The sequence below is a fragment of the Sciurus carolinensis genome, chromosome 1 (assembly GCF_902686445.1).
Source record: "Sciurus carolinensis chromosome 1, mSciCar1.2, whole genome shotgun sequence".
In the NCBI taxonomy this organism is placed as follows: domain Eukaryota; kingdom Metazoa; phylum Chordata; class Mammalia; order Rodentia; family Sciuridae; genus Sciurus; species Sciurus carolinensis.
Window position 1 is genome coordinate 161,438,119 of NC_062213.1, and position 16,533 is coordinate 161,454,651.

Here is a 16,533-nt window from a genome sequence, read left to right on the forward strand (position 1 = left end):
ATAATAACATTAATAACAACATATCAATATCTTGTATATATTATTATATTATAGTTATTTTATGCATTATATATTTATTATATGTAATAACAACATTATATAATTATATCATTGTATAATAATGTATTATATTATGTATCATATATTACTATATTATTACAAATAGATTATATTTAAGTGTTTATGCATGTTGCACATCTGAGATGATGGAACAAAATGGGTTAAGATTTTGCTGTCTATAATGCATGGGTCAATCATGCCCCAAGTCTATGTCCAATGAAACTGTATATGTCAGATTGCCCAAAGTGGAGCTTCAAATACAACTGGAATGCTTTATGGTGCAAAGCTAACTGAACAGATAAAGGCTAACAATTCTCAAGCCTCGTATCAAAACCCACAGTGGAAATCTAAAGATTTTTTTAGAAACAGCAACAAAGAAGTCAGATTTTTAAAAATTAAAATATAGGCTTATGATATAGGTATAAACCAGTTTTTGTTCACAAATATATGTTAAAACATCACATGAAGACAACTTATACGCAGAGCAAAAATGAACCAAATACTGGAAAAAAATTTCCAACTTAAAAAGATGTCCAATTTGCATGCTGTCTCTAAAAACCCATGACAGACAGGTTCATGAACAATGCATCCTATGCAAAGAAACGGTTTACTGAATTTTTATCCTTGTTTAGAAAGTTTCTACACTGTGTCCTCTGCAGGTTCTTGTGATTGTACCATGAGGTGGGGTGAAGAACAGCTATCAGTAATATTTCTTGAATATGCACCAGGAAGAGGGTGGATATTTAACTTGACTGTTGCACACAAACACAGTGGTTTAAACAGGAGAGGGTAAAGTGGATGTCAGTACTCCTATACTTTAGGCATGATGTTTCCCTTCTCAATTATTCTATTGCTGGTTCTTAAGACCAATCAGATATTAATTATTTCATACTAACTTCCCTACCAGAGTATGATCCTGAAGACCAGGGACAAATGAGGTCTGACTCAGTTAATTCATTTCTGCAGCTTGGTACAAGAGCATGGACACAGAGCATGCTCTTTGAACCCATCCACCCACCTACACTTCCATCTACTTTGAGAGGTCACTTGAGGAAGTTAAGTTTAAGATAGAAATACTTAAGTAATGGAAATTAATGGTTATATGCATCCACATCCAGCTTTGGATCAGACCACTTGGGATTTGGCTGAACACCTAAAAGAGCTAGGAGGGGACTCAGACAATAAACAGACATTTTCATTGTAGTCTAGTGAATGGGAGATTGGGTAACTGAGCTTAGGTCTCTTTTGCTTTGAATTCTTCATCCAATCTCCCAGCAGCTCAGCTGATCTGTTGACCTCAACTCCTAGTCATCACTCCCACTATCCTCCTTCAAGCCCTTATTGTTATTTATCTGGGGACTAACCCAATAAAACTGGTCTCCCTTCCTTTAGACATGTGCCCTCAGGCCTATTCCTCAAGGCTACTAGCCAGGGTTTCTTCCTACTGAGATCTGAATGTGTCCACACACTCTTCCAACCTCTCACTGGTTCCCTGTGCTCTCCGTGATGATGCTTGATTCCTTACCAAGTTTTTACGGGGATTTTCTAAAGATGTAGTCTCTGCCCTGATCTCTAATTTTTACTTTAAGCCATTCTTCTAAGAATAATTTATGTCACAGCTGAAATTCTGGACTATTTCATCAAATTCTGGACTATATCATCAAATATGCCTGATTATTTGTCACTTCCAGGTCTTTTTCCCTTGCAAATTCTCCTGCCTAGAAGCCTGCACTTATCCTTTTGTATCTAGTTTATCCATATTTTTCAGTCTCAGTACAAACACTTCCTCCCATGAAAAGGGTTCCCTAACCATTTGTTATGGTTTGGATATGTGTCCCCAATAAGCTCATATGATAGAAAATGCAGAAATGTCCAGAGGTGAAATTATTAGATTATGAGATCTTTAACCTAATCAGTAGATTAATCCATTGATGGATTAATAATATAAAAGGATTATGGGGTGATAACTGTAGGCAGGTGAGGCATAGCTGGAGGAGATAGGTCATTGGGGCATGCTTTTGCATTTTATGTTTTGTCCCTGGTGCCTCGATTGCTCTCTCTGCTTCCTGGCTGCCATCAGCTGACAGCTTTCCTCTACCACTCCCTTCCATCATGATGTTCTGACTCTCCTGAGGTCCAAAGCAATGGTGTTGGCCCACTAAGGACTGAACCTCTTAAACTGTGAGCCAAAATAAACTTTTCCTCTTCTAAGTTATTCTGGTCAGGTACTTTGGTTACAGAGACAAAAAGCTGGCTAAGGCACCACCTTTGCAGCAACTGGAATTGTGTCTTAAAGGACAGGTAAAATTGCCTGTCTAAGCAGGAAAAGAAGTAAATACAGAGGGACATAAGAATGGGATCACATGAACCATGGGGAAGCTGTGAGTGGGAAGAGTTCGTCACAATCAAGTATAAGTGACAGGTACATGTGTGAGGCTGGAGTGGACAGACTGTAAAAAGTATGAAGTGCCCAGCAAATTATATGTCCTGTGTCTCAAGGGCTACAGGAAACCACTAAAGGGTTTGGGGTGGGAAGTAACATTATCATTTTTCACAAAGTAGCATATCATTCTCTCCTGGCTGGGACAGGGAGGGGATGGATTGGTGTGGAGAAATATGAATGAGAAGAAGGGACAGTCATCACAGCTGCCTGGAGCAACAGTTAATCCTTTACTAAACATGCATGACAGTGTGACATACAATAGGCTGTACTCTAAGAGAATGTTAGCTCTGACTTAGGAGTATACAAATCTTCTGCTTACTGAGGATATGGGCGATGTGACAAAAGGGGCTAGTTAATGGTGCAAAATGTTCATTAGGCTACAGAGAAAGTGTCAACTTACCAATTTTCCAGTAACACTTTGACCGCCTTCATTCAGCCAGAACCCAGGGACCATGGCGGAGAAATAAGGCCCCCATACACCTGGTACAAAAATTGGGTCTGTGCTGATCTGGAAGAAAAGGGGATAATTGTGTGAAAACACTGACCCTCGGGGCTGGAGGGAGCCTTATCTTCCTCCCATCTGATGCTTCTATGACCATGGAATTCAGCTTTTTGTCAAATACGTCTATGGTGGGGAAGTTATTCTCTCCCAAGGAAGATCATGGCTCCCTCTTTGGATATATTTCTAATAAATTCATTTAGATATCAAGACAGCAAAGTGATTATTTTGTAAAGAAACAGATGAGGCATTTCCTTGCTGACTTCCACTCTGTGTCAGAAACTGTAAAATTGGTCTCCAATCTCTACCCCTCCTGTATCCACATCCTTTTCTAAGACACTATGTGGGTACTACAACTGAGAAGTGGGCCTGTTTCTTAACCTCTTGAATCTGAGCCAGTCTTGTGACTCGTTTTGCCTAGAGAAGGAGGCATACGTGACACTGTGCCAGTTCTCTAGGCCTAGGCCTCCCCGGGGCCATGTGCTTCTTTTCCTTTTCTTGATCCCCTACCTTGGCCAAAAGACATGCCCTGATGTGAAAGACTTGTGCCACAGAGCTGAATCAGCCCAGTCGTCGCAGGTGCTGTCCCAGATATATGAGAAAGCCCAGGTAAGACCAGAAAATCCCCCTAGTTGGCCGGCAGTTGACTATCCCAGATCATCAGAATTACCCAGTCAACCAACAAACTTGTGAGCAAAAATACAGCTCTGCTGTTACACTACTAAGCTTCCACATTTGTTACCTAGCTTTTGTGGAAATGGATAACTGATATATTCCTTTTACAAACATTTACAAGCCATCTAACAGCATGCATTATGGTGCTTCTTCCCTTCAAGAAGTTTCCATCTAGTGGGGAGCTATATAAATACATAAACAAGTAGACTATATGATATGGACCATGAGATGGTAAAGACAAAACATAAACTGTTGAAGAGGGACCTAGCAGATGGGGAGTGTGTTAAAGAAAAGTAAAAATAGAGATAAATACCACAATACTCATAAGTCGGTAGACAAAATTTTAGCCATGTTGATTTCCCTGAAATGATACCTCCAATAATAAACAAAGCACAAAGTGTAAGCTTTATGCCCTTGTCAGCATGATTCAGTGAAATTAAACCAGTCAACTACAGGTAATCAGATTAAATAGTTCTATTTTCCTTAAAAAAAAAAAAAAAAAGTTAAAGTATATCAGTCAATCAGGAAAGAGGTCAAAGTGCTTCCTCCTTTATGATATGGGACATGCTTCTCCATCCAGCAGGAGTGGCTGCTGAAGTCAGATTTATGGTTTTAGGAAAGATTTACCTAGAGGGTAGGAAAGAGGGAGTTGGCACATGAGGTCAACTCCACCAGGTTGTGAGGTTGGGCAGAAATCTATTCATTTATTTATTCAACAAATGTTTATTCAGCTCTTACAACATAAGCTTGGTACTGTTAGATCCTAGAGAAGTAAACTGAATATTTATAATTTCTGTTCTCATGAACTTCAGGGTCTAGCATTTTAGCAGAGAGATAGACCTTCTTTATGTCTTGATGTCAACTATTTTAGGTCCTTTTCCACCAAACTATTAATTCCTCAAATCAGTAGATTTCCAACCTCTAAATGGGAAGGGAGTGAAGGAGGCAAGAAAACCCATTCAATACGAACATCTTTAAATTTTGCCAAATAAGGGCAATTTATAAAATAGGGACATTTAACACCTAAAATAGGAAGAACGATCTCAGGGGAAAAGACAGGTATCTAGAGGAAACAATAGTTCAGCTTACATTGACACATTCATTCTTTACTGGTCCAACAGATGTTTCCTGCCTTCCCACCATGATCCAGATGTCTGCCAGGCACTGGACATAAGTGGTTTAAAAAAAAGTACATAGTCCTTGCCCTCATGGAGCATGGCACCCTGACAGGGAGGAATGCCACCAGGGTGTTCAGTCATTCAGGTTTGGCCAGGACTTTGCTTTAGAGCTGAAAAACCCCTCAGCCTCAGCCAAACTGGGCAATTACTTACCCTAAGACAAGCATTGATCAGACCATCACAAAAATGTATAGTTACAAACTGAGATGAGTGAATGAAGGCAAGCTATGCATATCATGTGAGCACAAAGGTGAGGTGCCTAATACAGGGGAAAGCTGCTAAAGAAGTGATGTGTGAATTATGATGTGAAACAATGTTCTCAGGTGGGTGAGTGGGTGAGTGTGTGTGAGTGTGTGTGTGAGAGAGAAGGGGGTGGGATGGGAAGCACTCTAGTCACAAGGAGTACCCATAAATTGGTACTCATTTTTATTGCTCTGCCTTTGCCCTTGGAAAATTTTAGAAATGCCAATCCTAGAAACTCCTACTTTAAACTGAATTCCAGAGCTTCTCTGGGGTGAAGAAGATAGTCCATATCCATAACCTCTCAGAATGCAAGGTTTGAACAGGTAGATGGATACCCATCAAAGTCAAATCATCTTTTTGTACCCTGTACCTGCTCCCTCCCAGAGCTCTCAGCCCCATCTGATGGGCTACTCTCAGAGGTCCTGTAAGCTTCCATGGCCCTGCAGCCAGTAAACCGCCAAGGTGGGATGCTGGGGGCCATCTATGAACCATGTGTGGAAACTGAGCGACTTTTGAGTCCTTAGGCAGGGAAGCCTGGTTTTAGGAACTCCCAGTCGTAATCCACTAGTTGGAGACTGCCTGATTCATGTGGCACCCTGTCCTAGCTCACTGCTCAAGTTTAAGCATAGCCTCTTGGAGATGGGGGTAGCCTGCCAAACACCAATCAACCTGTTTACAGCATGACCCCTGCTACATCAAGAAACAAGCACTGAAACAAAACTCCTCCCACTGAAACCTTATCCCTGCCTCTGATGTACTTTCCCTTAAATAAAGAATTGGGGCCTTTTTCAGTTTTTCAGTTCCAGTTCCTATCAGGATTGGAAGATCCATCAGGCACTCCGCTTTTTATATCTAATCTTTGGCTTTTATTTCTTACTGATTATTTCAGACTTTTTATTTTCTTAGGCGGCTCATACCTCCTGAGCAGGAACCTGCTCAGTAGGGGTGCTGGCCACCCCCTCATAGTAGGATCTGAACTGAGCAGATTTGACTTCAAACTCCTTGATACACATCACTCCCTGCCTCCTGCCTCCTGTCACACCCTTTAAGGATGTTACTGGGTGAGCTGCAGTAGGCCTTCAGGAGAAGATCATGACTCTGCAGCTCACAAATGTCCCGTGATGGCCTTACCTTGTTCTGACCAGGAAGACAGTTTTGAGCTGACTTCTGTTTGTGCTCACTCATCTGGCAAGGCACATGATTCTCATCAGACATTTCAAGTAAACTAAGGAAACAAAGAGTACTTCCCATCACTTCCAAACCCTGTGCTTCTGGAGGGAACAATAAGTTTATTTTGAGAGACAGAGTTAGAGAATGCACATTTGTATATTTATGGGTTCTTTAATCCTTTGCAGAAAACTTAAATATTTGAAAATATTTTTGTGAAAGCTACTTCCATGCTGATGGCTATCTTGGCCTAGAAGCTGTTTTGTGACTCAAAAGGAAAGGGCTCACTGCACCACACTGATGTTACGTGACTACAGAATGCTGATGACAGGTGACCTATAAGATATGACATTCCCGTAACAATGGCTCTGCTGGCAGCAACAACTAAGTCTGACTGGGTACTCAGTACAGGCCTATTCTAAGCATATTACTGATATTAAATCACCTAATCCTCACAGTGCTAAGGAAAGATGCTGCCCATTGTTCCTATCATGCATATGTGTAAACTGAAGCCAAGAGAGTTAAAAACATGGCCAACATTACAAAAAGACATAGCATTAAGGCAGCACACTCTGCAGGTTCTATATTTGCCTCTGCCAAATGATATCTTTGATTTTAGTCCACCTTCATTTCTTAAGTCTTTCCCCTGTGTCTGAAGGGTAGAAAGCAAGGGCCACTGGAGGCAACAAAGGTTCACTCACAGTGAAGAAATCTCTGGCCTTGACAAGTAGGTTAGGCTGTCTTTATTTCCTAAATGGTTTCAATAGGTTTTCCCTGATCCACTGGTGAACAGTAGCAAAAAGAGTAGGGGTCAGGGCAGGGTCAAGACAGGTATAACTTGATTTCATTTCTTATGCTGTTGCATTCTAGACAGGTGATCTTATGCAAGATAGCCTTTCTGAGCCTCAGTTTCCTGAATTCCAAAATGAGAGGAATGGATGAATGTTAAGAACTTTTGTGAAAATTAAATATACTGCCACAAACAAATCGAATATTCTGTGTTAAAACATTTGCTTTTCTTGCATTGAGGTCTATGTGATGGAATTGTCAGGTGACTGGTTGAATAAACATAGCCAAAAGTAATTGCAACTACAAAGGAAGTCTTTAGATCTGTCCTTGGCATGACCTTAGTCAACCATCTTAAGTATGATGTGGAAGATGATATAAAAGTAAAGCTTATCATATTTTCAGATGGCAAAACTTGGAATGATTGCTTACAGGACATGTCCAACTCAAGAATCAAAATCACCTTGGAGAGCTAAAATACTCTGTGAAATTCTGTTTAAAAAAATCAGTTAATATTTGATGAATAGTTTAAACTTGAACTTCACTTAAAAGGTACTGGCATATGGAATCCCATTATGATGTGTAATTATAATACATTATTTTTTTCAAAAAAGGTACTGGCAATATTCTCTTGCACAGACTGAGGAGCAGATGTGTGGGTATTCCTTTAGTGTTGTTTAAATTGTATATAAACATTTGATATAAATATAAATGTGTGTGATATAAATAAAATTATAAAAACCCCAACGATGTCCAACATTTTGTTGTATACTACATGGAAGGCACAAAAATCAACAAGGCTATAAGAATAATAAGGCAAAATAAAAGTACTAATAATAATACTAAGGTGGATGGCCCCAAACTCAAGGAAACCCTAATGTGACAAGGGTAGACAGTGAAATTTTTTTTTTTTAATTGCAATAAAACATGCCAAGAGCTACAATGGTATAGGAGAGAAGTTTTGGTAGGAACCCAAAGGAAGGAACAGCAGGCTGCCTGGAGAAGAGTGAGCACCTCATGGGCGGCTGCACTGAAGCCACCTCTTTGAGCTTGGAGGGAGGAGTACGTGTGAGCCTAGCAAGGGACATCCCAGGCACAGAAGGCTAGGTATCATGGAGCTTTAATTTTTAAAAACCTGTAGTTGGGAAAAGTCTCAGAGAAATGACCTTCTATGTCAGGTCATAATAAAAAGGAAATAATAATAATAATAATAATAATAATAATAATAATAATAATACCAACAACCACAACAGCAATATTGTTAAGCATTTATCATTGCCACAAAGTCATACAGGCTCTTTACACACACCCTTACATTTGATTGATGAGTTTAGGCCATTAATGTTCAGGGTTATTATTGAGATATGATTTGTATACCCAGTCATTTGATTTTATTTATTTTTGATTTTAAGTTGGCTTGGTTTCTCCTTTGAGTGGTTTTTCTCTAAGGTAGTTCCTCCCTTTGCTGACCTACATTGTTGTTTTTCATTTCCTCCTCATGGAATATTTTGTTGAGAACATTCTATAGTGCAGGCTTTCTATTTGTAAATTCTTTTAACTTTTGTTTATCATGGAAGGATTTTATTTCATCTTCAAATCTGAAGGTTAGTTTTGCTGGGTATAGGATTCTTGGTTGGCAACCATGTTCTTTCAGAGCTTGAAATATGTTGTTCCAGACCCTTCTAGCTTTTAGAGTCTGGGTTGAGAAGTCGGCTGCTATCCGTATTGGTCTCCCCCTATATGTAATCTGATGCTTTTCTCTCGCGGCCTTCAAAATCCTATCTTTATTTTGAATGTTAGGCATTTTCATTATAATGTGCCTTGGTGTGGATCTGTTGTGATTTTGTGCATTTGGTGTTCTGTAAGTCTCTTGTATTTGATTTTCCATTTCATTCTTTAGGCTTGGGAAATTTTCTGATATTATTTCATTGAATAGGTTGTTCATTCCTTTGGTTTGTATCTCTGTGCCTTCCTCAATCCCAATTATTCTTAAATTTGATCTTTTCGTGATGTCCCATAATTCTTGGAGATTCTGTTCATGATTTCTTACCATCTTCTCTGTTTGGGCAACTTTATTTTCAAGATTAAATATTTTGTCTTCATTGTCTGAGGTTCTGTCTTCCAAGTGGTCTAGTCTTTTGGTGATGCTTTCCATTGAGTTTTTTATTTGGTTTATTGTTTCCTTCATTTCAAGGATTTCCGTTTGGTTTTTTTTTGAGACTCTCTATCTCTTTGTTGAAATGATCTTTTGCTTCCTGAAGTTGCTCTTTCAGTTTATTGTTATTATCATTCATTGTCTGCATTTTCTCTCTTATCTCATCCTTTGCTTCGCAAATCATCTTAATCATGTATAATCTGAAGTCCTTTTCTGACATTTCTTCTACCATACTGTCATTGGATTCTATTAATATAGAATCTAGATTTGTTTGGATCATTTTCTTCCCTTGTTTTTTCATGTTGTTCATGTATCTTCCCCTCTAGTAGTACAGATCTTGGGTATTGCAGATTTCCCCCTTTAGGCTTATAGAGGCCCTATAGGTTTCCAAAACCCTTTCTTTAAGGGGAGATCAATATTAGCAGTGCCCAATTCAGACACTATGCAATCCTAGATCAAATAGCCCCTATGAGAACAATAACAAAATTGTCATAATAAACAGAGTGAGTTAAATATTATCTTCAATAAAACAAACAGATTTGCAATAAGGTCTGAAATTTTCTAATGGAGGACAAAGAGGATGCAGAGGGGAATGTGGTTGTTAATGGGATAAGAAAAGATTATACAGAAGTTCTAGATAATAGAAAGGGTGAGAGTATAATCAAAAGAAATTGGATGTTAGCATGCAAACAAGGGAGAAAGAGACTCTGAGGGAACAGGTAAACAAAAGGAAAAGAGAGCAAGAAAAGTAAAGAAATAAAAACTTAAATTTTTTCTACAAGGAGAAAAAAGAAAATCTACAATATAATAGTCATATAGTAATGAACCCTCCAGTGTTCAGTAGCCTGATGCATGAGAGGTACCTGACAATGAGCTTCAAGCCTCCAGCAGGCGTCTCAGGATGGGATTTGCCCCACCTAAAGATCGGAGCTACGGCTTCCAGGATTATCCAAGATGGCTGCTCTGGCTTCAAAATGTGTTGGCAAATGGGGAGCTGCAGCTCAGGGTGTGAACGTGGTCATCTGGAGGTCCTGGAGGCGGGATGCAGTTCGTCAGGCAGGGGTCCTGGAGGTCTGGTGTGTTTGGTGTGGTTGTGGGATCCTGGAGGCCGGGTGCAATCAGTCGGTCTGGGGGCCCGGTGATAGGGCATAGTCAGTTGGTCTGGGGGTCCTGGCAGCAGGGAGCAGTCAGTCGATGTGAGGGCCCCAGAGGCAGGGAATGATCGGTTGGGCTGAGGGATCCTGGAGGCGGGGCTCAGTCAGTCTGGCTAGGGGTCCTACAGGGCCTGGCTGTTGTCTCAAAATGGCGGCAGCCACGTGTAATCAAACCTGCAGGTACTGTCACAGTGAACTTCCAGGCAACAGCAGGCAGCTGGTGCTCCACTGGCAGTCGGCGATCAGTTTGCTGACTGTTGTCGGATGATCGGGAGGTGAACTTCGTGCGCTGGGTGATAGATAGGTGTAAGGCAGGCGATGGACAGGCAAGAGGTAGGTAAATGGCAGATGATAGGTGCCTGACAGTGAGCAATCTGCACTCAAAAAAGGCGTCGATATGCTGGCAGACTGCAGGTCATCACAGCAGACAAATGGGGTAAACACCAGGGAATCGATAAGCAGCAAAAACTGCCTCACCAAGAAACAGATATCCTCTGCTTGAAACCGGAGTTATGGAGTGACAAGGAACACAGCCTCCCTCTATTCTGCCATCTTGGATTCTATCACACCCTCACATTTAATAATTACTGCAACGCAATGAATTAGTAAACTTAACTTCATTGTTGAGGAATTCCATGCTGCAGGTAGCCAAATGGCCAGTAAACAGAAGAGGAGTCAATTCAGAATCCAAGGTATAAACCACCCATTTGTTTCCCTCTCTAGACTTCATTCACCTTGTCCATAAAAAGTAGATTGGACTAGAAAAAGATGCTTACTATCTCTTTCATCTTTGAGATTTTCTAAGATTCCATGAAACTGAGATATTCTATCCTAGCAGGTCAATCAGAACTCTCCAGAAAGGGATTTCAACAGACTTGTGCCCTTACATGGTCTGAGGTTTGTGGAACTGCCTTGATCTGTCTCTTGGGGTTTCTCCAAGTGCCCACTTGTTCTATTGCCCCACTAATCTGTGGCCAAGATTACTGGGGGTTGTTCTTTGGCTGTCACGTTTATAGGTTGTACTTAATGCCTACTATTTACAACATCGACATTGAATAAATATTCAGCAAATATTTGTTGGATACATGGTGAATGAAAACTGCTGTTTTAAACATGAAAAGGAGTGGGCGGATAGACTTCAGAACCATATAATGACAGAGTTCCTGTCTTCCCAAAGTTTATAATCTCATGGGAGTGGAGTTTAGGATAGGCTGGGGGGGTCACCCAGGTGTCAAGTGACTTGTGAGTATACATATGCATTCAGACTGTTAACCTGATAGTATGTAGAGTCAAATATACTCAGCCTGTGGTATAGCTAACGGCAAGCACAAAGGGGTAAGCAAACTGCCAGGATCAGAAACGGTAACAGACTGGAAGCCTCTTTCCCTGTGCTCGGCCTCTCTTTGTGTCTGTGCCCAAGCTGGCTCCATGAGTGGATACCACTGGCAGGGCTTTCTCCAAGGTTCTGCTCCCGTCAGGTGAGGTGCCCTGCATGACAAAGCCCAGACAGCCACTCACACCTCTTTCTGGGCAGATGGCTGGCTGGGTGCAGGGAGTTGTTCCCGCTCCAGCTGTGCTGTCTACCCCAGCGATCATTCTGAGGCTGACCTGACCTAAGCCTCTGGCAGGGGCAGGAGACAGGCTTTGGGCACCACTAGTCCTGGGAGGGAACAGGAGGTTTTGTTTTGAGTGCCCCTGGCTAGGTTGGGATTTTGAGAGGGTAGCCACAGGCATGTTGTGGGACTGGGTATTTCCGTGGTGGCTCATCTCTTCTTCCAAATGGACTATGCTATCATCTTATTAGAGAAAAACCACTTATACAAATTCCTGGCAACTCCTAGATCACCTTGCAGTTCCAAAAAGAGCAGAGAAACCTGTTCATGAGTAGGGCTCTGAGCACTCACATCTACCTTTGCCCTTCTCAGACTGAACTGTAATGAGCTGCTACCATGTCTGCCTCTCCTAAGGAAGATACAACCATGTCTTTTCTTTAAGGCAGTGATCATGGTGGAGTAACATGAGTACAGATTTCCAAGTCAGTCTACCCTAGGTAATTCTGGTTATGTCATTTACTGGCCATGAGATTTTGAGTTTGTCTGAGATTCCGTTTCCTCTTCTGAAAATGGAGATATTCTCATCAACCAGAGTTGTGTATAAGTCCTGGGTGCTGCAATGTGGATATGTAGATAAAGACCCTGGGATGTAGCATACATTCAAGAAATGATAAGCAACAGACAGTTTACTTCTATGCCTTTCTGGGACAGCAGAAAGAACAAGGATCTGGCTTTAGGCCCAGTCTCTACCCCATTATTAACTCTATGTCTTTGGAGGGCTCTTCCCTTCTCTGGGGTCCTCTCTCATGATTGTCTCACTCTCCATCTCCTGGAGTCAGCTCATCCACTCCCAGGTATGTACTGACAATTTTTATGCTTTTGTGTGTCACATTTTTATCCCAAACAGTGAGCACCAGAGTTCCACACTGGCTATTTGACCTGGATATCCTGGCAACATATTCAAAATAGAACCTGTCATCCTTTCTCCCAGGGATACTCTGGCTCCAGGTCCCTGTCTCAGGATACCATTCCTGACTTATGCAATTTTTTCATATATGTTTCTCATTGGTCACTCTTTCCTGTCAATTATATTTTTCAAATGCAAACCTTCCTGTTTCTCCCCATTGCCATCACATTAGTCTAGACCCTGACATGTTTTGCTTGGAGCATTGCGACAGTGATGAAACTGGTTTCTCTGCTCAAATATTGTGCTTCACCCCACAGCTTGTCAAGCCCTGCTGAGAGAATCTATCTTCCCCACCTTTAGCATAATGACCTTTCCAATACACAAACCTGATCATATCATGTCCCTCACTTAAATCCTTCAGAAGCTCCCATGACAAATTAAGACTCTTTCTGACCTACTTTTACCTGTTCGTTTAGCCTAGACACTATGTTATCAATTCTTAGTTCATTGCCTCTATTCTTTCTTATGGAGACACGACTATCAGAGGCTAGACTGTATACTTGGTGGACAACTTGAAATTTACCAACTGTGCCATTTCCTTTCTCATCTCTGAGTCTTCATAAATTCTATGTCTTTAACTTGAAAACACTTTCTCTTACCTTCCCCTGACTAACTCTTATGTGTTCCTTTAAGATCAGGCTCAACAGTATCTCCCTTGGAGATAATATATTTTCTTATCCCCTGACTTCTATCTCAATGCTGGGTGAGGATGTCCCACCAGCCTCCTCCCTTAACACTCTGTACCTCCTATAATGCAGGCTAGGCCTACATTCTATGTGCCTACATGTTCATATCTATAAATACTTAGGTAATGTGTAGTAAATATGTAGTAGGTGTGCAATATGGTTTGCAAACTAAACACCACGCAAATGTAGGGCATGGCTACTATTTAATTATCACAACAATATCCATCTGCATTAAGAAAAATAATAAGATATAAAACAAACCCAAGGGTTAAAGGTACAGCTCAGTGGTAAAGCATGTGTTTAGCATGCACAGAGTCCTGGGTTTGATCCCTAGCCCTGGGGTGGGGCAGCGGAACATGTCTCATAAACTGTGACACATAGTTCATAAAGCTCAGGCTTGCCAAATTTTCTTCTCCTCTACTCAGAGGCTTCTGAAAAAAATTCTCCAGTAAAGAGTTTTCCCTTCCTAGAAACTCAATCTCTTTATTTCAGTCTGAGCAAAACAAGAACATATGAAACCTGTCCACAGATCTCCTGGGGCTTAGCAGTTTGAGCAAGCAGAGAGGGCACTGAACAGTTCTGTCACCCAACCAAAAAGTCCCCAAATTAGGGATGGAGGGAGGCAGCCAAATGTTGTCTACAATGTCCTAAATTATTTGCAAAGTATTTTGGACTCCTTAAACCCTGAATTCCTCATTCTTTATCATCCCCAAATCCATATGTGATCACAATAGAAATTTAATCCATATGTTTCTCATTCACTTATACTTTACACACCCAAAGTTGCTTTGCAAGAGACACTGAATAGTCAACAAAACTTTAAGCCCTTCCAAAAGTTCCCCCAAATCTTCTCTCCTGCTCTGCAGACAAGAAGTCACATGTGGCCTCCTACATACAAAGGCCTGACCAGCTCCAGTGAACTCAGACTGGCTTGCAGATTTGAAAACTCTGAGCTGTGTGACTCCAAAGACATAAAATCATATCATGCAGCTTTTTCTCAATCCAAACAATCTGTGGTGGATAAATAATTACTGGTCTCTTGTGTGGATCCTGAAGGGGTAGGTGGCGCAGGGGAGAGAGTTAATGAGGTGGAGGTGTGGAGCTCCGTCTGCATAGCACTTTCAGATGGAGCCTTAGTCCTGCTCCTCTGATGTCATAGAGTGGCCTTCGGAGTCTGAACCACATCTTCTGTTTTATTTAAATGCCCCAGGAGTAAGCATAGTACTAATTATTACATGGTCCTAAAATATGGCCCAAACAATGTTATTTTTCTAAACTAGCTCTTAGGAAAAACAGTTCCTCCTAAAGACTATAGGGTTTAGTTAAAAAGATGCCTGGGGCAGCCTTCTGGCTGAGGTTGATCAGCAGGTGCTGATGGACGAAGATGACACAGCCTTTTCTCTTGCCACATGTGCACCCTATTACCCAGTGATGTGACACTCATCTCCTATGTTTTGACTGCCAAACTGTGGCCACTTTATCCTCCTGCAGTGCTCTTGATCAGTTCCTGAGTTTCCCTTGCTATGACCCTGTTCTCTGATATCAATGTCTGTCCTCAGACATCATCTCATGGGTCTGACCACCAACTTAGACTTGCTGATTTGAAGTCAACGTTCTGCTTTAACTTGCTGTAAAACTTTGGTCCATGGGGGTTCTCATCTTAAACATGGGAAAAATAGGCCTTCTTAAGGATATGCAAGGACTAAATGTGGCACAATCTATTACAGGCCTTGGCATGGTGCCTGGTACATTCAGTGACCCAGGAACCATAGCCTGTGTTAATATCATCACCTCCACACTAGCCAAGGTGTACGTCCTATTTATGGATTGGAGATCTGTGAGTTTAATTTTAAAAAGTAAGACCTGACACTATCTAAAGAATTCTGAAGTGGAGTACAGAGGTTGCACTGGCTCCAGAGAAGAGAGAGAATCAACATAGTTGCTTGAATGGGTTAGTTTATATGTGGAAGATCTGTCAATGGGAGGCATTACCCTGCTAACGGCACATTGTATAAAGGCAATGAGAGCCAGGGATGATTATATCAAGGCATCTTTTAAGAAAAGTCAGAATTTTGTGCACAGGCACTGGCCATTGCCTTTTGGAAGTATTCCCCCAAAGAATCTACTTCTGCCTCCCAGGTTGGGCTTAGAGGAATTCAGGACACAACCATGCAAGAATCTGAAGAATCCTGATCTTCAGAAGTCTTCCTCCACTTTTGGCCTAATAGAAGATGAGATGGTCAAAACGCCTAGGCAAAGACAAGGAAAAACTATCCATGGATATGTGGGTGGCTTCCCTACAAAAGAACTGTAAACTGTGAAGTGTTAAAGAGACTTGTGTGAAGGAGTTTATCCTGTATACCTCTGTCTCAAAAAGGACAGTGATGAGATAATTAAAAACTAGTGATGGTTTGATTAGAGGCAAGAGAAAACAGAGTTCAAAACCCAACTTTCTTTAGCTCTTCAATATGTTACCAGGGATAACACAGAAGTGGCACATGGACCTCTACACCTGTGGCTGACACAGCTGATCCCAGCCCTCCTTACTCCTAGGTCTGAATGAGACCTCTGGCTCCTTTACAGACCAATGTGTCAGGAGCCACTGCAATCCCCAGTAGTGGCACATGCTGGAAGTCTATACGTGCTCTCCAGGTGCATCATACATTCCCCTCCCTAAGATGCTAGGCGAGCCTGAGTCACACCCAATTTTGACAGAAAAGGAAACTGAGGTTAGAGAATTAACTCAAGTTCCTAGTTGAACTTACAACTAGGGCAGAACCAGGATTTAGACCCAAATTTGACTCAAGAATTCATGTCTGAGACACTTGTTTGAAGGAAAACATATGGCAAAAAGGAGAGGCAGGGACCCAGCAGACAGATAGCACCTTCTTCCAGATTTGGTCTGGAGCCAGCCCAGCTCTTTCTGGGCCTCGAATGAAATAAGTCCTTTGGTGAATTTAACAGAAG

The 16,533-nt window shown here is 41.4% G+C and overlaps 1 protein-coding gene across 8 annotated transcripts in view; it reads right to left on the minus strand.

The window, feature by feature from the left end:
• Nucleotides 1-16,533, minus strand: part of Fggy (FGGY carbohydrate kinase domain containing) — a 409,535-nt gene that overhangs the window by 136,114 nt on the left and 256,888 nt on the right. For all 8 annotated transcript variants that reach the window (XM_047521121.1, XM_047521094.1, XM_047521114.1 and 5 more), the window contains one exon: nt 2,904-3,011. In XM_047521121.1, coding sequence (XP_047377077.1) covers nt 2,904-3,011 — 108 coding nt within the window. The remainder of the gene's footprint in view (nt 1-2,903; nt 3,012-16,533) is intronic.